General features: G+C 39.0%; 2 protein-coding genes across 3 annotated transcripts; both read left to right on the top strand.

Annotated features, from left to right (window-relative positions):
• The first annotated feature begins 118 nt into the window (after positions 1 to 118).
• Positions 119 to 10153, top strand: cbx6a (chromobox 6a). 2 transcript variants are annotated; one of them, XM_089117339.1, is made up of 9 exons: positions 123 to 300; positions 1764 to 1864; positions 1979 to 2013; positions 2104 to 2293; positions 2904 to 2947; positions 4322 to 4387; positions 4757 to 4823; positions 4974 to 5969; positions 6453 to 10153. In XM_089117339.1, exons 4-9 carry the CDS (start codon positions 2219 to 2221, stop codon positions 6453 to 6455), a joined length of 1251 nt encoding a protein of 416 aa, XP_088973465.1. In that variant the 5' UTR covers positions 123 to 300; positions 1764 to 1864; positions 1979 to 2013; positions 2104 to 2218; the 3' UTR covers positions 6456 to 10153. The 2 variants fall into 2 exon arrangements, with proteins under 2 accessions (XP_088973462.1, XP_088973465.1); XM_089117336.1 differs by having other exon boundaries at positions 119 to 300; positions 4974 to 10153.
• Positions 10154 to 12611: 2458 nt separating this feature from the next.
• On the top strand, positions 12612 to 25293 carry gtpbp2b (GTP binding protein 2b). The gene is made up of 12 exons (XM_039694909.2): positions 12612 to 12984; positions 13599 to 13625; positions 13728 to 13912; positions 14764 to 14869; positions 15431 to 15628; positions 15735 to 15909; positions 16067 to 16286; positions 16533 to 16668; positions 16750 to 16808; positions 18328 to 18499; positions 18588 to 18752; positions 19959 to 25293. The coding sequence occupies exons 1-12, from the start codon at positions 12808 to 12810 to the stop codon at positions 20145 to 20147; spliced, it is 1809 nt and encodes a 602-aa protein (XP_039550843.2). The 5' UTR covers positions 12612 to 12807; the 3' UTR covers positions 20148 to 25293.
• The last annotated feature ends 73 nt before the right edge of the window (positions 25294 to 25366 follow it).

Below are 25366 nucleotides of genomic sequence, written 5' to 3'. Positions count from 1 at the left end.
AGCCAATAAGCATCCGAGTTTCCAGCGCGCAACCGTGATTCCAGCCAATGAGGGCGAGGGGGCTTTTTTTTCCGACAAAAAGCACTCCCTTTAGGATTCGCACATATTAAATATTTTAAAAGGGATATACGAGCAAGACTTTTTAAATAATCAAACAGCCCTTTATTTAATTGTGCTATGCTGTATTTGGAGTAACACATATCATTGTTGGAAAAATAAGACCTAAAAAATAACCTGTAGGGAAGGTTCTGGAGAGGTTGAAAGTTGTCACAAAAAAAACTCCCTGCAAGTTTTGGAGAGGTTAGTTTTTTGTCTGCTCAAACCAAAGTAGCAAAATGATTAAATTCAATTAACGTTAACATTTACTTGTGTAGCTCTTTAAACAATACATAGTTTAAAAGCAGCGTTACAGAAAATGCATGTTTCTACATTACAATTTAGAGTAATTTGTTTATTATCATTATTGTTTTTATGTCCAAGTAGGCTAATGTCCATTTAGCAGAAATGTACAGTTTTAAGATAATCATGCAGTTAGCTAACATGTATTAATTTAGAAAGATTCATTAAAGCAGTGAGTTGTGACAATAATGATTATAGAAAATGTGGCAGTTGTGTATGTTGAGTCAGAGTTGGCACCATCTCTTTACAGCATCTAGAAGTCTTCATAAGAGGCTGGATCCAAACTGAAGCTGACATACAGTTACCTCAGAATGGGCATCCCAAAATAAAACAGAAAGGCAAATGGAAAATGACATTTCATAACATTTCCAGCAAAAGATAATCATGTGCATTTGATCTGATATAGGCCAACTGTATAAGGAGATGCATTATATGAACCCTTGTCTAAAGAGATGTGTCTTTAATCTATAGATTTAAACTGGGAAAGTGATACCCTAGTTTTGTGACCTTGAAGAGCATGATGGATTGTAGCCTAAGTCATTATAAAGATCAGTTAAATACACAGGAGCTAAATCAATTAGGGCCTTATAGGTCAGTAGTAATACTTTATAATTGATAGAACTTGTAGCCAGTGTAGATATGATAAAATTGCTGTGCATAGCTACCTGGTCATGAATGCATGAACTAACTTTTCTGGATCAGAAACAGAAAGCATGTTCCGGAGCTTAGCGAATCTAGCGATGTTTCTGAGCTGGAAAAAGGCTGTTTTTGTAACATATGAAATATGATTTTCGAAAGACAAGTAGTTGTCTATAACTCCCAGGTCTGGAACTAAGATGAAGTAACTGTATCCTTCAAAATGCAAATTGTATTTTAAGAGATTCTGTGTACAGGTTTTTTGTCCTCACCTCAGTCTACTCACTCTTCTTCTGGTCATATCATCGTTATAACAGTGGAAACTAATTCCATGTTTCCATGGTCAAAAATATTACCAAGTGGCAGCATATTGAAAATAGATGAGGACCTAACACAGACCCTTGTGGCACTCCATAATTTATGGACTTTAACTTGGATAATTTAGATTAACAAAATAATGGTATGAAAGATATGATCTAAACCACCTTAATGCCTGTCCCTGAAAACCAGTGTAATTTTGTTGTAGATCAAAGTCATGAACTCATGATCTGTGTCGATCGCAGCACTGAGCTCAAGTAAAACTAGTAGATACATCCATGGCCTGAACAGCTAGAAGTATGTCTTGAATCTGTAATTTTAACAACCACAGTTTCTGCGCTATGATGGGGTCTGAGCCTGGGCTAATATTTCACAAATACAATTTATTTATTTATTTATTTATTTTGCAGCAAGGCATTGAACAGAATTTGCGATAGTCTTCCCTATTGTGATGTGTATAATCCGAGTGAAACGGCTTCTCGAAGAAAAGGGACGTACGTGCAAGTTGGAGGTGAATTGAAGATAATTAAAGATATAAAATACTATCATATTTCATTCAAAACAAGAATTGTTTATTTTTAATTTATGGTGACTTTGATGATTCAACACTCTGTTATTGTGATAGGAAACCAACGATTGTGATTTACATCTTTAAAAATTGTGAGTTTAATATTTCATCCTATATATTATCAAGAAATATATTATGAGGAAATGTCATAATATTTTCGGGCCGTTTCTGGCCGTTTCCAGGACTACCATGGCTAGTTGACCCGGATCACGTGACAGCGCGGGGTTTTGTTGCTGTCACAGATTTGTAAAGTGAAGAGCCGCGAGACAGAGCCGTCTGGAGCGCGCGCACTAAAAGATGGAGCAGGAGCTGTCGGCGACTGGAGATCGGGTTTTCGCCGCGGAATCCATCCTAAAAAGCCGCGTTAGGAAAGTAAGTAAGAAAAAAATAGGTTTAGGGTGACTGGGGGTGTTTTTTACAACGTAAAGTACACAGAGGGGGGAGTCATCTTTCGTTTGTTCCGCGATGCGGAGCTTCAAGGCGCCTGCAATGACAAGAGGGGGCAGGCCTACTTGCAGATGTTTCCCCGTTTACCGACCCAGTGCGTTTATTTACATTGTCAGGTTGGAAATAACAAGTCAAATGTGGGTCATTTGGATATACAAATTGAGTTTATGTTGTAAAATTGGGTTGTGCTGTGCTGGGAACTGAGAACAGCCCGCTAAAGAGCAGCAGGGGGAGGCTAAAAAGGGACAAAGTGTCTGGCATAAGTCCATGACAAAATCAATGCATGCTGGCTGACCCAAGATTCAAAGATCTCAACAATGCAGCAGGATCGAGTAGTTTAAATACTGCACAGTGTCATGCCACATGGTTTAAAGTGTTGGTTGTGCTTGTATTAGGTTATATTTAGATAAAAATACTTTACTGACCCCCAAAAATCAAATACATGGGCATGAGGTTGAAATAGGGCATGCATTGCTCATGCATTCTTTAGTTATAGTTAAATAAAGAGGATTTTCTGTTGTCTTGCTCTTTGCAGGGTCGAATCGAGTACCTGGTGAAATGGAAAGGTTGGGCTCTAAAGTAAGTGTGTAAAATATATAAATATTTAAATGGATAGGCTTATACTTTCACATAGTTGCAATGCAAACTGTATTTTAACCTTTTCTGTTGTATTGGATGGAAAGGGACTTTCTTTTTTTTGGTTTCACTATGAGGCTATGAGGCTTTTTTGCATTTTCTGCACAAGTACTGTGTAACAGCTGCAGCTCTATAAAGAAAATAAAGGGATTATTGTGTTATAATGTATTTAACAACTGGTATAATATAATATAATAAATATAATAAATGGTTATGGTAATCATTTTAAACGTAAGTGCCAAATCTAATTTACAATGAGGAACATTACAGTTACATTTTAATGGTAAGTAAAGTACAACAAATTGACCCAATCTGCAAACAGTTTGTGAATTAATTCTGATGTAATGAAAAGAAAGGGTTTGTGTGCCTGTTACTACATGACACTTTTGCATGCATGTCATTTGGGTAGCTTAAAAAGGTCAAGTAGTGTTTTGACATTATGTACTACATGTAAAACTATTTTTAAGTTTTAGATTATAATGCATGCTTATTATAATGCATGCATTATTAATGAACTGATATAAATTAAGAGCTATACAAATGTATTTATAAAAAAAAATAATTTGTAATTTGTTACTACAGCACTATTTAAAGAATCTGTAGCAAGAAAAAAAACTATAAATATAGGAGATGCAACAATGTATCGGCCAATAATCTGTACAATACAGGCCAATCAGGATTATGTCATGTCAATCAAAAGGGGGTGAAAAAAATACGTGTTCAGACTGCAACCCATACCGTGTGTGGGAAGAAAATCTCGATTTTAATTTAAAGAAAGTTAACATGAGAATTATCACAGGGCTACACTTAGTAGAGCTGGACAAAAAAAAAATAGAATTTTCGATTAATCATTTTTCAAAATTGAGTCGATTCATAATCAAATAATATTTATCTATCACCCAAAAGCTAGTATTAGTTTTCCTACACTGTTCATAGGCTTGTATGTGCAACCGAGAGGCATAAAAACATTTCAGTTTTTATTTTGAGTGTGATTATTATATATGGAAATAAATACCGGTTAAATATAAAAGCTCTGTTGTTAATTTTCACCTCTAATAGTATAGTAATGTACCAAATGAGAGGCTTCCATTTATATTTTGCAGCATTATTTTGGAGAGATTTTTCCTTTTTCCTTAGGAAAATCAAACTATCGGTAGAGACCATTCTGAATAATCGGCTATTGGTTTCGACAGAGAAATGTAGAATTGTGCATCTCTAATAAATACATACGTTTTTGTATTTTTTATTTTCTGAAATCTTGATGGAGAAACCTTGTAACCATTGCCATTTTAAAGATTCAAATGTTTTGCAATATAGACACAGCACATGGGAACCAGAGGAGAACATCCTGGATGATCGTCTCATCGCAGCCTTTGAGCAAAAGTGAGTGTCACTTAAAGACTTGTCTTTACCTCTTAAAACCTAAATTCTAAAATTAAGTTATAAAAATGTAAAGAACTAAAATATTAATTCTATATAAAGTGTGTACGTATATGTCTCATCAGTTCTTATTTTCAATGTAAGAGCCATGTAAAGATTGTTTACATTCATTCTTTATCTTTTCTTGCTTTATTTTTGCCGTTTTTTTTGCTGCCAGTAAGTCTGGAAACTAGCCTCTATGATGAATTTTTAAACAAAGAAGATTTGTAATACACTTCAAAGGCTTTCATTTAGATCGTTATGGTTTAGGCTTGACACTAAAGTGATGTCATATTTTCCTTGGCTTAAATGGTGCTGTCCCACATTTCATAGGGAGCGGGAGCTGGAACTTCACGGCCCAAAGAAACGTGGACCTAAACCAAAAAACTTTGTACTAAAGGTTTGAGTTTTTTAAAAAATGTTCATAGAAATATATGCTTTTTCATTTTAAATTTTTAATACAAATTTATGCCTTTGGTGTTTCAAAACGTACAACTTCCTGTTTGATACTTTCGTACTTCTCGGTCATATTTGCTTTTTGCCTGTCTAGGCACGGGCACAGGCGGGTGATAGACCTCGAAGCTCAAATCCCAGACGCACTCCACCTTGCACCACTGCAAAGCCTCCCACCTCTTCCTCTTCTACAAGTTCAGCTGCTCCTCAGTCTTCACCATCCTCTTCCTACTCTACCGCTCCAACCCCCAGAGTGCACTCTCTCGCTGCTGCTCATAAACTGAAGAAAGACATCCATCGTTGTCATAGAATGTCTCGACGACCTTTGCCGCGACCCGACCCTCTGGCCGATCCAACAGGATCCACATCTTCACCCCGTCCTCCCATCTCTCCATTCTCTGAAACTGTCCGCATACTCAACCGTAGGGTCAAACCTCGGGAGGTTAAGCGGGGACGCATAATCTTGAACCTGAAGGGCATTGACAAAGCGGAAAATGGTGGAGTAGCCAATAGAAGGTCAGTGCAGTCGTATACGGGGCGGGCGAAAGTCCCATCCAGGAATCGCATCATTGGGAAAAAGCATGGGGACATGCCTTATAGGCCATTCCAGCATCCTATGAAGATGTTGGGCTTCCCAATGTATGGCCAGCCATTCGGGCTTCACCCCTGTGGGCCAATGTCCTCCATGCCCAATGAAGGGTCCAATACTGGAGCCAATCAAAGAGGTGGAAGCTCCTGTGGTTGCCATTCCTCTGCAACTGCGCAGAAGTTTCAGTACCAACCTCCACCTTCTCCATCCAGCTCCAGTGGGTCAAACGGCAGCTCCCCTTCATCTCAGAAACAACTGACCCAACCTGAAGCTCCTACTTCAACTAAATTGGGCTCCCCAGCCTCATCACATTCCCGAGATGCCTCCAAACCTCACCCAAAGTCCAGCCTGACGCAATTCCTCCCTTCCTCACCCTCTTATTCGTCCTCCCCATCATCCTCTCCTGAAGATGAAGACCAGGGCTCTCCGAATCTCACCACTTCTCGGGGCCGAAAACGGAAATTTCGACATCGAACCCAGCCGGGTCAAGCCTCGGTCAGCCAGGTTAGTGACCGCAATATTGCTACACTTCACGAGGAAAACAGGGTGCCAAAAGAGGGGGACCCCGATTGGCACCCTGAAATGGCACCCAGCTGTGCCAATGTAGTGGTGACTGACGTCACCACAAACCTTCTCACTGTCACCATCAAGGAATTCTGCCATTCTGGAGCGGGTTCTGAACCCTCCTCCCCTTGCCAGGCTGACAACCCACCCACTCCCACCACAGCTGCCTCTTGAAAGTCCCCCCTAAATGCCCCCAGCCAAAATATCTGCCCACTTAACCCCATGAGAACTTGCCATAATGATATTAACGCACCCTAAAATAGTTGCCGGAATTGAAATTAAAATGTATTTTTGGTGAAATTAAGAATTATTGAAGTAATACTTAAAGGCAGGGTTGCTTCCCTTGACCTATACTTTTTAAACAGCATGTTATGATGGTTTTGTAGTGCTTCATGCCTTTCTTCCCCCTCTTTTTTTCCCCAGTGATCCTGTCTTTCCACAGCCTTTTTGCCCAGTAATTGCACCTTGTCTTGTCACCACCAGTGCTGTAGAGACCGCCATTCCCATATCTCCAGACCTAAAGTTCAGAATCCACCCAAGAAATGTTGATCTCAACAGCTTTCTTGGACTCGTGACGTTTTTTTTTAATCTTTTGAGGTGCATTGTTATTAGGATACCAACCAAAAGATGCTTCACTCATGCTTTGGAAGTTCAGCCAGAGTGGGTGAAGATCGTGTATCCGCACACGCACTTGTTAGATAACACTTATTGTGGCAATATGCCCATTTAGGCATCCAACCCATACATTTTGATCTCATCAACTGTCTCCTTTGCTAACGAAGAACCATTTCTCATGAAGAACCCGTGTCATCATTGCGCTCTCTAGATCTCCTGGGCGTAGACGTGACTGTATTTATATGCACCAAGCTGCAAAATCCTGAGGACAGTTAAGTTATTTCCTTCCATTTAAACGCTTTGGTCCAGATGTCTGCCGAGACTCTAAACTGACTCAAGTGTGAATGCTGAGGACTGCATATAATGTGTGGTACTGTACGTTAAATCTTCCACACACTCAACAACCCGCTTTCCTTATTGGAGAAGTTCCTTCTCATATTTGCCTTCTGACTACAATAGTTTGTGTTTCATGTAATAGTTGCTGTATTTTTGGGGGGTTGGTAACCAGAGGTAACTTCTCTCAGAGCTTGATTGAAGGAGTTCAAATACCATTTTAGAGACTTTGAGTAAGAGGGTCTCAAACCTACCAAATATAACAGATTGCCTTGGTTGATGAAACCCTCTTTCGCACTCTCGAACGATAAAGTCCGGGACCATGTTTATGGCGAGTGTTATGCTGGCGAGCTTGACTGCAGGTCCGACCAGGTGCTAGAATTGCCAATACAGACCTGGGATAAAGCTAGCTTGTTTAGTTAGTTGGTGCTTGTGATGTGTCGATATTGGTATTGGTCCAATCATATCAATCTAGATATCGATCTTGTCTGTGCATCGGTAGCAGATACACACACACACATATATATATATATATATATATATATATATATATACATAGGCTCCCCATTAGAGGCTGTTTCTATGGGTCGCTATACTTAAGCCATCCGCCATATTGAAACGGTCAAAGCCGGTCCGTGAACATTTGAGAGCATGTTAACTGCAAGCCGATGGTTTTGCTTAAAGCAGCACTATGTAGTTTTTTTTTTCAAACTTTATAATATTTTTCCAAAACCCTTGAGATGGTACATGAACTTACAATAGGTTGAATGACAGGTCTGCCATAGCCTGACGATGTCTGTATCGCTTTCACTTGCACTCTGTAACTTCCGGGAGCGGGTAGGAACCCGAGCACAAAAAAAAAAAAAACTACAAAATTCGGGTGCTTTGCGGCATACATCACTTCCTCAAATTCCGACGCAAGAGCCCAACGAGTGTTTTTTTTTGTTTTTTTTACCTCTGTATGTTGTCATGGCTGAAGCAAATGTGAAGTGCGTCAGAAACAGAGCGCGCGCGATCAGTTTACTGTTGGCAATGTGTTGTGTAGCTTCGCCCCTCGCTGCATCCTGCATTGCTTTCTTTTGAGGGTGCTTAACACACTCAAGCATCCCCGTAGAGCCGGGGTGGGCAGCTCGCGCCAGCTCAAGACGTGAAGGTATACTGATTACTGAGTTTGGTAGGGGCTACATTCATGCAAGTAAATAAAACATGATTAGATGGACTAAATAATTGGTTAGGATAACTATCCCATGTCTGCAGGCTGATAGTCATGTTTGTTACTTATTTTTCTGGTGAACGTTATAGCCTCAGGCTATAACGCAAATCGATTTGTCAAATTTGCAGGTTCGTCTATGGTAGCTTGATATTATAATATTGACGATATGGCTATTATCTACCAACAAACATTGAATTGAATTAGCATATCCATTATGTAAAACAGGACAATGTTACTATAAAGACACTGGCTTGTAAACGTTAGCTACGCGATCTTTTGACGTTTAGAATAAATAAAGCCCATGACACTATATTCATAAGACATGCTGAAATATATGCGATGAAGACATTTCACACGCAACACTGGAGTCTGCCCACGATGTGAGAACTCCTTCCTTCTGCAGAGTTCGGGGGTATTGCTTGTCAACAAATGCACGCGTGTATTCGCTGGTGTAACCATTACAGATTTTACGACAGTAGTAGAAGACAATACTGTTTGCCAACTGTAGGGGGACCCCAAGAGCACAATTTCAAAAATAACATAATGCTGCTTCTTTTCTGTTTCACTGGAGAAAGGTTTGAAAATACATGATGAACAGTTTTCCGAAGAATTAATTTAGTATTTGAAACTTTAATGAAAGCTAAATGGTTTAGTTGCGTTATAACTTTATTTTAGAATTAATTTTAAAATTGTGAGAAGCTTTTCACAGGCTTTTTTGGGGGTGGGGGGCAATCCAGCAAGCAATATTAGGATCAGGCCTAAAGAAACAGGTTAACACACAGTTAATGGCAGCTAACTTGGTTGTACTGAAGGATGATAAATTGCCACTCTTCTGGAGGACAAAGGCAAACCTCATTACACGCTTTAATTATAGAACACAATTAAGTTCCACTTGTAGTCATATAGCCATTCTCTAATGGAGCACTTTTACTCCATCACTGTGCCTTTAGGGAGAAATGAACCGTATGGCTTTTTTTTAATAGTTTTTCCCAAAATGATTTACAAATATTGACAATTTTTATTATTTTTAGAATGCGAGTGTGTTTATATATGAACTTTTTTAAAAAAAAAACTTTAAAGTGCTTTGGTTTACCGGCTTCCAAACAACTCTAATTTTACTCTTTGTTTTTTGTTTATCGGAGTCATCAAACATTTATCCCAGGTCTGAAATAATTCATGTTGTTAACTTATCCCTGGTGCTACCCCACGATGGGCGCCACGTTTGGTTCATATGTACAGTAATATATCTAATATCGAAGCATGTGTTGCATTTAGCTGCTCTGTTCGACTCCATCATGTTGTTCCCTTTACCTACAAGGTGATCCACGAACAGCCAAGTCTTTGTTTACCTTTATATCCTTAATGTTAGAAAATAGATGTTGCTATGGTGTGAAACAATGCAAGATGGTTTCTCCTAAAGAGGTAGCGTAGCACTATGATAATATGTGGCCTACATTTCATGCAATAGGGCTTGTGTTTTCTGGGATGTAGCCACCAGGGACCATCACGGCACAGACAAGAGATTATGTTTAAAAAGGTAAGGATGAAGGTATACTGGAGGTTACATCCTCAAATATCAGTGTCTGGTGTGTTTTTTTGTTTGTTTTAAGATTTTTTCTTATTATTAATTATAATTTTTTTCCGTGCCGTAGAAGTGGATGATATGTGCTGCCTTTATTTTATAGCCATTGTTCAATTTTACTAGTCTAATTTGGGTTTGAAGAGAGTATAGAACCCAAAAACAGAATTAAGTGTGATTTATATGAGTCATCTCTTTGGTAATGTGTAAGGCTAATGCCATTGATGAAGCTGATTATGATAATGAACTTGTTGTTATGACATTGTAATGTAACGGATGCATGATTTGAGAACCCTAATTGTACAGGTCATTTAAATGTCATACTGTTGTTGTTGCTTTGTGTGTTTCTTGAAAGAGGCTTTTAATAAATTTACTTTAAAGACACTCTGCTTGAGACACTCTTTAAACAAAACAATTCACAATTAAGTGGGTCTCAGTTAGGAATTGTTTTGTTCTTCATCACAAAGCTAAAGTCTATGAAGTCTATAAAGTCTATGTCTGCCCTCTTGTGGGTTTCACTCAGAAGAACCACATGCTATAGCTGAGAAGTTTCTGGACTTTGCTTTTATTTCTGGCTGTATAAATGCCATAATCATATGATTCTTAATGGGAGCATACATTTCGATTTCTGAATGTCTACTGAAACTCTAAAATTAATCATCATTTTAGAGAGGCATGAAAAACGACATCCTTGCGCCTCCTGCAGGACCTGGATATATAACTACTATACATAGATATGAACGATATAAACTGTGTATGTATTTGATAGACAGACATAAATATATAAGCTGTCTATATATGCCGTAATAGATGCATAGTAATGTTATAAACAATATAGGCCTAGATAACGAAATAAACTGTATAAAGCCTATATATATATATATGCCTATAGATAGACAGACATAACAATATAGAATGTCTATAGATCGATAGAATCAGTCAGTCATCATCCCAGATACTATAAACAGACAGACATATTTTTTATTATTATTATCAAAAAGAAGAGCGTGTTACAAATGGTACCGTATTTAAAAAAAAAGGCTACACTAGAAGTAACAGAGTTGCACATCAATACAGATCTATATGAAGACAATGAAACATTTATGCTTTTAACTGCCTTTTGCTTAATAGAAAAACGACTTAAATGTAAAGCTCCATTTTTTTTCCCTTAAATTATTGAAAACATTGTGAACATGGATTTTTGCCCATAAAAGAATACAATAATATAAACCTGACTGTGGTTGTCTCTATAATTCTCCAAAATCAACACAAATTGGTCATCAATGTTCCTTGTGATAAAATCATAAACATTTTGCCAAAATGGTCTTAAATGGGCAGTGGCAAAATAAATGAACCAGAGTTTCAGGGCAACTGTCACAAAAAGTGCAATTAAAATCAATATCGCTTTTAAATTTCACAAAATAATGTTTAGCTGGGTAAATTGTATGTATAATTTTAAATGATACCTTCTTAACTTTGTAAGTAAATATTGACTAGGTAAGCCAAACCTTTTTCCACACAATATCCTCTGTCATTTGATTCCAGTATGATAATGCAAAGACACATTGCTTCTTTGAAATAACACTCTTAAGGATCTGTTTCATGAGAAGTTGTTGAATAAGGTGCTATATGTAACTTTTCTTCTAAAATAAACCTTTTTTTATTGCCTGTGTGTGAAGGGGTTGTAATCACACATTACAATGATGTAATGGTTTTGCTATTACCTCTGAAGGCCAGTATTAATTATAAGTATATGAGACATTAAATGAAAACAAAAGACTGTTCCAGGATAACAAAAAGTAGGTGCTTTAGGATGTAACTTTTATTTTATGTAGCTACTAGATCTGTCTAACGCCACTCATCCCACTACTATCATACTGTTTATAATACACATTTCCAGACACGTTCAGTACAGTAATGTTACTTCCAATGATCTTACTGTCACACTGAAGTTGTTCAGTCTAGTTCACTGACCGTTTTCGTTATCATATTATACATTCACCTATGTTGACATCGCGGATTGTGAAAGATAGACAAATAGTTAGTGAAATGCCTTATGCTAGATAACACCACAAATGTAACGTTATCATGGTATGAGCATGGAGCATTAGTTCAACGTCAAGCTGACAAAAGTAGCCTATTACTTTAACATTGCAGTGGGAGTTTACATGAGTTTCCAGCATGTTGTGTGATGCTTTCTCCGGTGTGTTGAAAGTATCAGTGTGGCCGCGTACCGTGAGTGCTCACTCTTGTGTTTGAGCACGCGTAAGACCACGAGCGCTCTTGTAAAAATAGGTTGCAATCTGAAACATCACCGATAGAGGTCTCTAAAAAAATACATATAGCACCTTTAAGTATTTCCTGATGTCTAAACAGAATACAGATTTCAGGAGATATTTCATCAAAAACTTTTGCATCTAGTCCCCTGGTGTTACAGGAATCTTATAATGTGCCAAAAACTTCGCAAATTAATTCAGTAGCCAGAGAAATTTGGTTTTCGTTTAGAATGGAGAGTGTCATCATCAGCTTATTGGGTTATTTTTTTATTTCTCATTTTTATTTTTCAAATTTCTAGCGTGTCGAAACTGAATTTATGCTCTACCGAGTCAAATGCAATACAAATCTAAGAATAATATAAAACCTTTATCACAGTAGTCCAGAACATCCACAACTATATTATTTTCTTATGCCAACTTTTCATGAATCCAGGTTCTGATTTATCAATTACACAATCCAAAAACAGTTTTCAATCTAGCTAAAATTAGTGCCAACAAATGGACACACAGAGAGTTTGTGCTTGACAGGTTGGATGACGAATGTTCAATATTATGATGACGAGTGTTGGAGGCGGGGCTTCTAGAGGAGGATGTTGCTGCGCTCATGGCTCCCAGACCGCGTATCCCAATGCAATACTAAATAACTTCAATGAAAGGAAAATCATTGACTCTGTTTATAGCAGAGAAGTGCATTTTTAAAAATATTAATTTTTTTAGTTTAACACCGTAGCTTTTTTAATCTCCCTTATATGCGAGCGAGCTATGGATGTGCAGGTTGCAAACCACTGCAGCGCCAAGTCTGCGGCGAAACCGCAGAGTGCAGCTGAATGCGGGATAGAAAACGCTCCAAAGAAGAAATCTCGGACGAGAAGAGGCAGAAGAGGGAAGAGACGGAGGGGCAAGAAGGCCAACGAGCCTCCGCCGTTTCTCCCACCGGAGGTAATGTAACGTTAGATGTCGGATCATGCTAACATTAGCCAGCGGAGATGATCCTACTGTACGTGCATTACACAATTACTGGTGTATAACACAGGCCTGCTCTACATTATAGGGAATCGGCATATATTTATAACTGCAAATGTGCAGATGCTGGAGAAGTATTGATATTTTAAATGCACAAAATTTGTAACTCTCGGTGAAATATCGTACAGTTACGTTATTGCTACTGTACAATTATAATACATTATTCTTATAGAAATTTAAAGTGTAAAAAGTTTTGTTTTGTTACGTTTTGTTTGCTATGTGATGACAGGTTTGCTAGTGAGTAGTAGTTTACCACAGGCCTAAGGCATCTAACAGAATTAACTGGCCAAAATGTTTTTAGGCAAAAACAGATATATTAATAATAATGTTAGATAATAGTTTATCAAATCTATTTTATCAAACTAATAATAGTTTGTAAACAATAAAAAGCTTTGTTTATGTTAATGCAGTTTCAAATAAATACATTTTATGCGGTTATTATTTATTTTGTGGTATTTTTTAAGGCAGTATGTGCAAGCACTGATTTATTTAATTGATTGTTTCCCCCCAAAATATCTTCATGTTTTTAGGCTGAAGAGGGGAACATTGAATATAAGGTATGCAAAGCCTACAATCAATCACAATCTGATTAAGTGAAATTAAAGTTCATTCTGATTTTTATCATCTCAGTCCATCCAATCATGTAATCTTTCACCCAGTTGAAGCTGGTAAACCCCACGCAGTATCGCTTTGAGCACTTGGCCACGCAGTTGAAATGGCGACTGCAGGAGGGCCGGGGGGAGGCGGTGTATCAGATTGGGGTGGAGGATAATGGTCTGCTGGTTGGACTTACAGAAGAAGATATGAAAGCATCACTTAAGACTCTTCGCAGAATGGCCGAAAAGTATGTTTTATTTTAAGAATATTTATTTTTTATTTGAATTTTTTTTTTATGATTTAATTACTCACGAACCCCCTGCTATTTAATCACAAACTTCAGTCTGGGAAACCCTGATGTAATGTAATAATTAATGAATGTCATGTTGTTGAAAACAAAGAATGTAACATATTTTCTTACTCTTTGTATTTTTATATCAATATGGTACGATATTATCCTATTCAAATCAATGTGGTAAATGAGTTAGGTCAAAAGTAATCTAAAAGTAATCCTAAAGTAGTCCGATTATATTACCTTAAATGTGTAATGTAATGGATTACATTACTAACTACAATTTTGTCATGTAATTTGGAGTGAGTAACCAACTACAATTTAAGTAATCTACCCAGCACTTGCAAACATGTCACAATATTCGTCATTTAAATAATCCCCGCCCAAGTCATACGGAAAATAAAATGGTTGCCTGGTTGAATTTATAAGTAGTTTGTTGAAACTCGTAGTTATGGTAAGATGCGTGACATTTCCCAAACACGCTTGAAGCACTTGACCAATCACAACACACTGGGCCAGCCGACCAATGAGAGCACACTGCACTTTCTGAAGGAGGGGCTTCATAAAGACAGGAACTAAACAGAGTGTTACTGACAGACTGGGAAGAGAGGTGCCGCAACAATGTTAAATATGCAAAAAATTTGTTTTTTATCATTCAATCATTCTAGTAGAGCCCAAAAACAAAACCAAGACTTTGAAAAAGGGCATAACATGGCCTCTTTAATATATTATTGTCAACGTGTTAGAAATGGCTTACACAAAAAGTGTGTTGTGATGTCTTGGTAAGACTCTGTGACTCTGCGCAGGGTTGGAGCTGATATCACACTTCTGAGAGAAAGGGAGGTGGACTGCGACAGAGCTCGACGGAAAATCGCAGAAGTTCTTGTGAGGAAAGTTCCAGATGACCAGCAGGTTAGCTTGTGATGCTCCTCATTTAATTTTCATTGTGAATTGTGGTTGGTGTAATTTTAGTCACACATATCAAAAATGTAGCTCGCACATACGATGATCTTGATTTCCCGAATACACCCGTGTTATAATAAACATTTTTTTAATAAATACATTTTTTGTCATTTACTAAAACAAGAAAAGTTTTCCATTTTGCATTTTTCACGTTTATGAGACAGCATTGTCAAAACTATCCCCGTTCACATGTATCTGTAAAGACGACTAAAACGCTGTATTATTCATGCCAGGCCAGTAGATGGCGATGTCACTTTGTAAAGAAACACGGTAACGCTTCCTTTTACAGTCCTGTTACCCATGTACATACTATGTACTTATTATAGTAATTACAATACAATCGACAAACTTTTGACAGACTAAAAAATGGAATAGTAATAGTTGGCAATTTTCAAGATGGCCGCCATATTGAATTTTAGAGTGGCCAACGCCTTTTTCCAAAATTTTTCAGCTTTTAGTTGAAAATGGTGTTCCCTAATGTATTATGCATTGTCAAATCGGTGTGTGTAGTTCCTGGATCTTCGTGTGGCGGTTCTGGGTAACGTGGACTCAGGGAAGTCTACTCTGCTGGGAGTGTTGACTCAAGGCGAGCTGGATAATGGACGCGGCAGGGCGAGACTCAACCTATTTAGACACTTGCACGAGATCCAGACTGGACGCACGTCCAGCATCAGTTTTGAGATCCTTGGCTTCAACAGCAAAGGAGAGGTGAGACAAATTTTTTAAAACCCACAAGTTCACTTTCATTTCTTCAACTACTTCCTACCTGCCGGCATATGCATGTTGTTTTGTGAAATAACTTTAATCTTTTTAGGTTGTAAACTACAGTGACTCCCGTACAGCGGAGGAGATCTGTGAGAGCTCTTCTAAGATGATCACGTTTATTGATCTGGCTGGTCATTATAAGTACTTGAAGACCACCATATTTGGCTTGACAAGCTACTGTCCAGATTTTGCCATGCTGGTGGTGGGAGCCAATACTGGCATTGGTTAGTATTTATGCATATATTTATATTGATTTAGAAGTTTTGAAAGAGGTTTAAGGATATGTTTGATGAATAAGTAATAATACGTAGAACCAAACTATTACAACAAATTCGATAAAATATAGTTATTTATTATTCTCACGCTGTAAAATTCTCTCAGCTGGCACAACTAGGGAGCACCTGGGTTTGGCGATGGCGCTGAAGGTGCCCATATTTATTGTGGTGAGTAAAGTGGACCTCTGTGGGAAAAGCACAGTGGAGAAAACGGTCCGTCAGCTGGAGCGAGTGCTCAAACAGCCCGGCTGCAACAAGGTCCCCATGGTGGTGGCCAACCCTGACGATGCCGTCACTGCGGCACAGCAGTTCGCACAATCCTCCAGGTACATGCGTGTGTGAGAAGACTGAGGTTCTCGTATAATATGTTATATGTTTATTGCTGAAGTCCACTTATAAATATATTCCTGACCACTTTCCACCTTCTCTCTGAGCCATACCATTGTAAGGCTGTTTTTAGTACTGTACCTTTAAGATTTAAATATGTAAAAATGAGTAGGTCTACCCTACCACAGTTGTTCAACACTAGTTTGTGTATCTGTGTGTGTAATGACGTATCTCTCTCTCCACAGTGTGACACCCATCTTCACCCTCTCCAGTGTATCTGGTGAGAATCTGGACCTTTTGAAGGTCTTTTTCAATATACTTCCTCCTCTGAGCAACAGCAAAGATCAAGAGGAGCTCATGCAGCAGCTCACGGAGTTCCAGGTACACTCACGCTCTAACCAACACACACATGTTGTCTGAACTCTAGATGCACTTTCATGTCAAATTGATGTGTTCTTACAGGTGGATGAGATTTACAGTGTTCCTGACGTAGGGACAGTGGTTGGTGGAACACTGTACAGGTCAGTCCACATCAAACTTGTCTATCTGATGTTTTAATTACTGTGTAATAACCACCTAGCAATGCACTAGCAAGTGTTCACTTTAGGAAACCATAGCAACACCTTAGCAACCACTTAAGAACACCCTAGCAACCACTTATAACAACATATGTACAAAATAGCAATGTTTTAGCATTGTAGCAACTGCTTAGTTGGCACCCACATATCAATGCCTTAGCAACCATCTAGAACACACTTGCAACCACTTATCAATGTCCTTTCAAACTCTCATAACACTTTAGCAACGCCTTAGATCTGTAGCAACAGTTTAGCCTTAGCAACACCTTAGCAACGACCCAGAACACTCTTGCAACCATCTTATACCGGTCTTACAATCACCCAGAACACCCTAGTAATTAATTAACGATGCTCTAGCAACAACTCTGAATGACTTCTTAAACCCTAGCAACCACATGGCAACACCATTGGAACCACTAAGGACAGGTTATCTGCTGACTAGCATTGTTTTAGCATTGTAGAAATACCCACATATCAATGACCTAGTAGCCATTCTGGACACTATAGTAATCCCCTAGCACCCTAGCAACATCTTTGCAACCCATTAGAACACTCTCCACATAGTAACATATTTGCAACTACTTTAGAACAACACATTACTCTAATCACATTTGAAACGACTCATAACACTCTTGTAACTGTCATTTAACTCTCTCACAACCACCCAGAACACCATCGCAACTGCTTAGCAACACCCTAGCAGCCATTAATAACCTCATCTACTGGCTAACAATGTTTTAGCATTGTAGCAACTGCTTTGTACCTTCATTTCAATGCCCAAGCACCAAAACACATTGGCAATGCCCCAGCAACAGCTTAGCAAGGTCAAAACACTACCCAGAACCCTCTTAACAGCTGCTTAAGGACGCCCTAGCAACCACTCAGAACAACTTTCTACTGCCTAACAATGTTTTACCATTTTAGCATGTGCTTTGCACCTACATTTCATTGCCCTATCACTACAACACATTTGCAACACCCTAGCAACAGTCTTATAACTTTCTCACTACCACCCAGAAAACTCAAACTGCTTAGCAACACCTTAGCAACCACTCTGAACCACAAAACGGAATCTGTACACATAAAATATCTCTTCCAATATTATTTAAACTAAATTTTCCAGCAAAAAAGGTCCGTTGTCTATTGTCAATAGTGTAGCGAAGTGTGAAGCACAGCTAAACACAGATAAGTCACTTTCAAACCAAGTAGCTTTCTGTTGGTTGACACAGCAAATCCTTGTGGCCAACTTGAACCTGTTACATGAGGAAATCTTTCTCCCTCATGCAAAATCTCAGATCTCATGGATTCCTATTGAAATGCAAATTAGCAAAAATCTGACAATTTGACCGCAACTTACGGCCTATATAACCTTCACACTTCAAGGCTTTTTCAAGCCAATCAATATTCAATTTGTCTTGACAAACTTCCTCTTCTAGTTAATTGACTTTCCATTCACACACAGTGGTGTGTGTCGTGAAGGAGACCGGCTGGTTGTTGGTCCCACGGATGATGGGAGGTTCCTGAGGTTGAAGGTGTGCAGTATTCACAGGAATCGCTCCGGCTGCCGCGTGCTGAGAGCCGGACAGGCTGCCACGCTTGCGCTTGGCAACTTCGATCGCTCTTTACTACGAAAGGTCTGATCTCAAAAAGAGGTTACATAGTCATATCTTTATGATGTCTTTTACTACGATGATCTCTTTTAAAGAGTGTTTATGTTTTTAGGGCATGGTTATGGTGAGTCCTAAAATGAACCCTACAATTTGCTGGCAGTTTGAGGCCGCCATTGTCCTCCTGTTCCACGCCAAGACTTTCCGCCGTGGTTTCCAGGTCACAGTGCATGTGGGGAACGTGAGGCAGACCGCCACGGTGGAGTGCCTCCTTGGGAAGGTGTGGATTGTTTGCTTCTTGACATTAAAGCAGTGATGGGTAACGTCCGTCCTGGAGTGCCGCTGTCCTACAGAGTTTAGCGCCAACCCTGATTAAAATAAAACTACCTGGATGTAGCCTTACCAGAGATGGTCTTATTATCGAGAGATAGGAGGGTCCTTGGCTCTGCCATTGGAGAAAGCGGAATGGCTAACTTGTAACACGTGTGCCTAATCACATTACAGCCTTGACGTCATTGAATTTCGTTGAGAGTTGAGCGACAGTCAATCACTGTTTGCCATGGAAGCTTGTTTCCGCCACAGAATAAAAAATAAAAAAGGTTATTGCGACTTTATCTCACAACTTAGAATTGCGTGACATAAAGTCGCAATTGCGAGAAATAAACTCACGATTCAGAATTGCATTCGGAACACGCCGTTGCAACTTTATATCACGCAATTCTAACTTTGTATCTCCCAACTGCGTGGTATAAAGTACGCGAGAGATATGTAAGCTATAAAAAAGTTTGAATTGCGAGTGTATTTCTCGCAATTCTGACTATAACACGCAATTGTGAGAAATTTTCTGTAAAACATGCAGAATTGCAAGTTTATTTCTCACAATTGCGAATTTATATCTCACAATTATGACTTAAAACTGGCAATTATCTTTTAAAATGACGGAGAAGTGCCTTAAACTGAATCATACCTATTACCTATACCACACAATTTTCCGTGACTTCTCTTATAAAACAGAATTTTTTTTTTAGTCTACAAATAAATAAATCCATAACAAATGTTTAAGAACGAACATGTTGAAGATTAGCAGATGGGTTGTTGATTCATTCATTTATAAGCTGTTTTCCCACAAAAGCAACTTATTCAGAGTAGTGAAGCCTCCATTAAAAAAAATGCTGCCTCTGGACACCTTCCCTGTGTATTGCAGCGTTAGTAGGCTTTTTTTGTGCAAACCTTGCAGGCATAGTAATCCTGAAACATTAATTAGCTTGTTCCGGTGTGTTTGATTAGGGTTGGAGCCAATCTCTGCAAGACATCGCCACTCCAGGACCAATATTGCCCATTTTTGCGTTAAAGGCTGTCTGCATTAATCCACATAAAAAATGCTTTCCTTCCACACAAATTCTCATTCGGTTCTTCTGTGGAACACAAACCGTGTTTAGAAGAGTGTTGCTCTGTTTGCTTATCGTTATATGTGTTTGTCTTCTAGGAGGAGCTGCGGACAGGCGAGAGAGCCGTAGTGTGTTTCAGATTCTTGAAGCACCCCGAGTACTTGCGCGTGGGAGCCAAACTGCTCTTCAGAGAGGGGGTGACCAAAGGCATAGGACACGTGACGCACCTCCTTCCTTCCACCCAGAACCACTTGCCTGATCAAAACCGCAACCAGAACCACAGTTAGACATGGCGGGAGTGAGACCATATGTCAAAACAGGACACTTTCTGTACTTGCCTTGAGTTCGCTTCCCCTAGTTTTATCACACACCTTTCATTTTCAAGCAGATTTGCCTGTGTGTAAATGCTCTTCATTCCTGTGACATTTGGAGGGTTGTGGGACAGCGATTTAACGATTAGGTTTTATGTCTAATGGTGTTTGGAAACATCTCATGCGTTCCACATCTTAGCTTAAAAGCTGGCTGACCTTAAGGAAAGCATGTAGGATTTCCAGTCGCTAAGTTGGAGCAGATTTCTGCAGGAAAAACTCCTGACTGCAGACTGCATTATAGATAAGAAAACGATCATAGTAGATTTAGAAATTTGTATTTTTTGTCAGCAGTAGTAATACTTCTCCCGATCCTTAGTATTAAACATGTACAGTAAATTTGGCGCACACACCTTGGACCTTTTCTTTTTACAAAGATTCACACAGGAAGGCTGAAAGCAAGATTATAAGGGTGCGTTCACACTGGCAGTTGCTAATGCTAATGTGCTAATTGCTAATGAGATAACTGTTGTGCAAACCAAACCTGGGTCCACAACAGGGTACCAAACCCAAGGCCCCGTCCCAAATGGCACCTAACACTCGCAGCCTTCCTACGAGTCAGCACTTTCGACGATATATTTAGTTCAATAAAACACATGTAAGGATGTTAGTGTTGAAGATATAACTTGGATACAAGTAAGCCTACAGTGTAATCGTGCATAGCAAGCGGCAAATAAATGGAAAAGCACTGTCTCCTAGATTGATTCAGTTTGCAAGCAGCAGAAAGACAACTTTCATGCGACTTACATACAGTAAACCCAATTGTCGTTTACTCTGCTGCGCATAATAGCATCAAATTAATAAAAAACAATATATTTTCTATCATGCGGTGTGCATGTTTGTAATGATGTAAGGTGAACGCAAATGCACCAGTGTTCGATAGAATCGAGTCGAGTGTGAAACCAGACCAGCGCTGTGGGAGGCATCGGGAACACGACCGCAGCAAACGTGCGAAAGCCCCTTTAGTGTAGGCCTTAAGCCCAAAGTATACTTCAGTTTTGACGTGAAACCACGGGCAGTGTGTATGCTATTTCTCTTCAGACGTTTTGACCAATAAAAAAAGTTGTCAGGTATCTCTTAACCCCTTCACACAAGTGCTCATCAGCACAGGTGTCTATTGATTTGTTGTTACAGTTGGACATTGAAACTGAAACACCCGGTTTTAGACCACAATCATTTATTGGTATGGTGTTGGCCCTGCTTTTGGGGGCAAACAGAGCATCGATTGGTCTTAGGGATGACAGATACAAGTCCTTCAGAGTGGCCAGAGCGATTTTGAGCTCTCACTGTATGATCTTTATGGTCCTTTATGGTTGTTGCTTGTCAAACTGTACAATTCTGTAGCAATGAGTTTGGTTGTCCTGTTTCCTGCTAGTAGGAGCAGTTGTGATGATGTGCCAGAACTTTGTCGGAGGCAGCTAGGAATGATTCCCCAAAATTGTCTTGAATTGACCCTTTACAGGCAGCTTGAGTGACAGGTGATCTGACCAATCATACTTTGCCATCCGCCATTTTGTCCGACAAAGCAGTCAGGAGAGTCATGGTGCGTTTCTATTATAGCCAACGAACCGACTCGGACCTCGGATATGACGTCACGTCCACACTTAAAGCATTCTATTATGTTTTGTTCGTCCGAGTCGGAGAAAAAAATGGACGCCAAATGGACGAAAATGTGATTTAGCACTTACATTAAAAAAAAAAATTATGACTACACCTTATCAAAACGCAGCCCTTCGAACTTGAAAATGTTCACTTTCTTTCTTTTTCATGTTAATCTTCTGTTAGCAACGCTTACAACGTTAGTAATTGCACTCACAACCAATTCCCATACCTACAGGGGACGCAGTAATACGTCATTTAAAATACCAAAGCGATTAAAAAACAATAAAAACAATTCATACTTACAAGTCACACAGGGCGCAGCCATCTTGAATTCCGAAACGGAATTCTTGCTCGGTGTGTTCTCACGGTTGTCCGATGTCCTAGAGGAGAAATCCGAAGAAAGGGGGAGTGTTGTTAGGCAACGTCTGTCGTCCAATTCGGATCCCTGAGACGGATAAAAAATAGAACGCACCATTAGTAGATTAACATGGGATTTAAACTTGAAAAATGGAATGTACTGATGCCTTTCTGCGGTTAAAGCAACATTCATTCTAATGTTTATTTGATGCTATAAATGAACTAAAAGGAAGAGATGATCGGATCATGAGCAGCTGTCACGACACATTAAAGTTGATCTGTCACGACACATTAAAGAGCCACAAAACGGTATTTATTGTTTAAATTTCTTTTAAAAGATACCAAATTTGAAAGGTGAGACATTGTTTAATATGTTTAATATCAAAAGTAACCGAAAAGTAACCTGCGTCAGTCAGCGTGTTGTATTTTTCACTGCATGAGAACAAGCAGCGTAGCTTGTCGGACCAGAAGTAGTCGCAATGAAAACAAGGTTGTAACAGGACAAAAGTACAGTCCATTTGATGTGTTGAAACAAACTTAATGTGATAACGAAATAAAATGGACTGATTAAAAAAAAAGCCAATTTAATGAATCCAACAATTTACGGTTTCATTCACATCGATTTTGTTTGCGTTTCATAAATAAATGACCACAGTTACTGTTCACGTCATTCAGTTTCTTTTCAGTGTGTTTGTTGGTGCGATGGGATTTCGCCATTCAGGACAGAAGAGTTAACTGAAAGGGAATTTTTGGAGCTCTAGTGTTGTAAGACCAGTGAGCCATGACTATGATTTTATAATCCTGAGGACATTGTGCCTAATTATATATTTATCTTCACTGATATGACTCCAAAAACTAATTTGTGCATATTGCATATAAGCGAGGTTTAGGTAATTTCAGATGGCTTATAGGCAGGGCCATCCAGCGCAACCATGCTTGGGACGGTCCTGGTTCAGATTACACGATTTTAGCCCGATTTTGGCATGATCCGTTTGACGTAGGGTGTCATGGGGATTCGTAAACGACAACGGGCGTCGGGACGCAAGATTCGATCTTATCATCTCATAATGTGTCATTGTGGGCAACAACCTACGTCGCGTCTGCGATGCTTCACGAAGTCACGACAAAAAGACTAGCATGTTTAATTTTTTTAAAGGTCGTCCACGACGGTTCCATCACATGTATGAGGTTGACCAATAGGAGCACAAGCTTTTCCGTATTGAGAATGAGGAGTCACGTGCCTATTTGGGCGGGGTCTGAGCCGGTCGTCCATGATGGTAGGAGACGCTATCGGTTACCAGGGGCGATGCCTTTAGAACACATAGACACGACTAAACGTTCCAGAGCTCTTTTCGCGCATTTATTATTTTGGCAGGATAGAGACGGATCTAAGAATACGAGAAAAAAGGAAGAAAGTAAAGCAATGCTAAAAGATAAGGCGAAAGAAAAGGGACCTTACAGGAACAAACTCACACAAAGTGCAAAACAGCTGTATTTGGAGAAGCAGCATCAATATATTTATTCTTTTGCACTAATAACAGTATTATTATTTTATTATTATGACTTATGTTGTCCATGAAACTTATGTTGTCCAAATAGCCTATGTATTTCAATTCTCAATTCTCAAATATTCTCAAAAGTTCTCAAATATTGTTAAGCCATATCAAGTTGTTTCAAACATTTATTTCAATGAAATAAAAAAGTAATGAACAAGGCACTCAAACAACACTTTTGCATGTTCGTTAAGGCACAGCAAACAGTGACAATCGTATACTAAAGGCATCAGCAAACCCAGCAATCCAGCGTCTTCTCGTCAGGTTAGACTCTCCCTGCTGTGTCCATTTCGGTAACCCCAAAAACTTAATTCCATTGTTTCTATATTTTCCAAATGTATCGTGTGAGTTACTGGAGGAGTTTTTAACGCAGCAGTTACTTCCAGTGCGGTATTGCGAGAAACTCCTCTACTACCGAGAAAAACACACGTAATCAATACTGTTTTGCCGTGGGAATCCTACCAACATGGCGGAAAGGGGAGGGGCACTGTAAAATGACGTCAACTCCTCATTCTCAATACAACTTTCAAAAAAGACAAAACGAAAGAGAGACGATGGTGCTAGCTTAAAACTAAAAGTAAAAAATAAGGAAACAATATTTTACCTCAAGTTCTCTTTGGAGGATTGACAGCCCATACTGTCCTCTTCAAGCAGGGTTCTCAAGTCTCACGCAATTACCGTGAAACACACGCAACCAGTTCACACTCGCCACACCGTGTATTTCTCACGCTGAAAAGGCGCGCCGATCAATCCAGGAAGTCACTCGCTACGAGTTTCGCCTTCTCGATGACATCACGCGCGCCGTGAAACCCGGCATGCGATGACTGGTCAGGAAATAACGTGTAGTCTTGTCCACAACACGACAAGATTTTAGGAGCCAAAATCGCGTAATCTGACACAGTGAATATCGTAACAGACACGTGTGTATTTTTGTGTGTACATACACATTTTTGTGTACACACAAAAATCGTGTAATCTGAACCAGTTAACTGAAATCTTGTGTGATCGCATTCGTCATGAGCATGTACAGGAACCCAGATAACAATTGTGTTTTGCGTCTCGTTCACCTGTGCAGTCCTGTTTGATATACAGTGCAATTATTAAAACATTGAATGTATTTATCATAGATATGAGTGACCATTTAAAGTTACTAAACTAAAATAAAAGCACATTTCATTGAACAATAGTGGATATTAGGCAACATTCATGACAAAAGCAGAATGCAAATGTAATTTACCCGTAAAAAACATTCTTGCATAGATTTTCACACAAATGATATTAATAATTTACAGACAATTTACAAAGAAATTTCTTCTGCTTGTGTTTCATAAATGAGGCCCAATTTCTTTCACAAATTCAGCTTGGTCAACAGTGCATGTTGTGCTTACACAAATAATAATTAATATTGTCTGATGTGCAGCTGGTTGGCTTTATTATGTTTGGGATGTATCTTCATTTCACGTACTTCTGAATAAAAAAAGCCTTCAAACCCGATATCTAATGCTTTGCTATTAGTTTCTATGTAATAAAGAATTCATGTTTTATTGTGGAAACCCTTTATTGTTTGTTTTTATTTAATTTGACTAAATAAATGGAATAGTTTGTCATGGAAATTACAGCTTCAAA

Source organism: Pimephales promelas, chromosome 2 (assembly GCF_988280905.1).
Source record: "Pimephales promelas chromosome 2, fPimPro1.hap1.1, whole genome shotgun sequence".
Lineage (NCBI taxonomy): Eukaryota > Metazoa > Chordata > Actinopteri > Cypriniformes > Leuciscidae > Pimephales > Pimephales promelas.
Note: the sequence above shows the minus strand (reverse complement) of the source record. Positions and strands in the feature narration are given on the sequence as shown.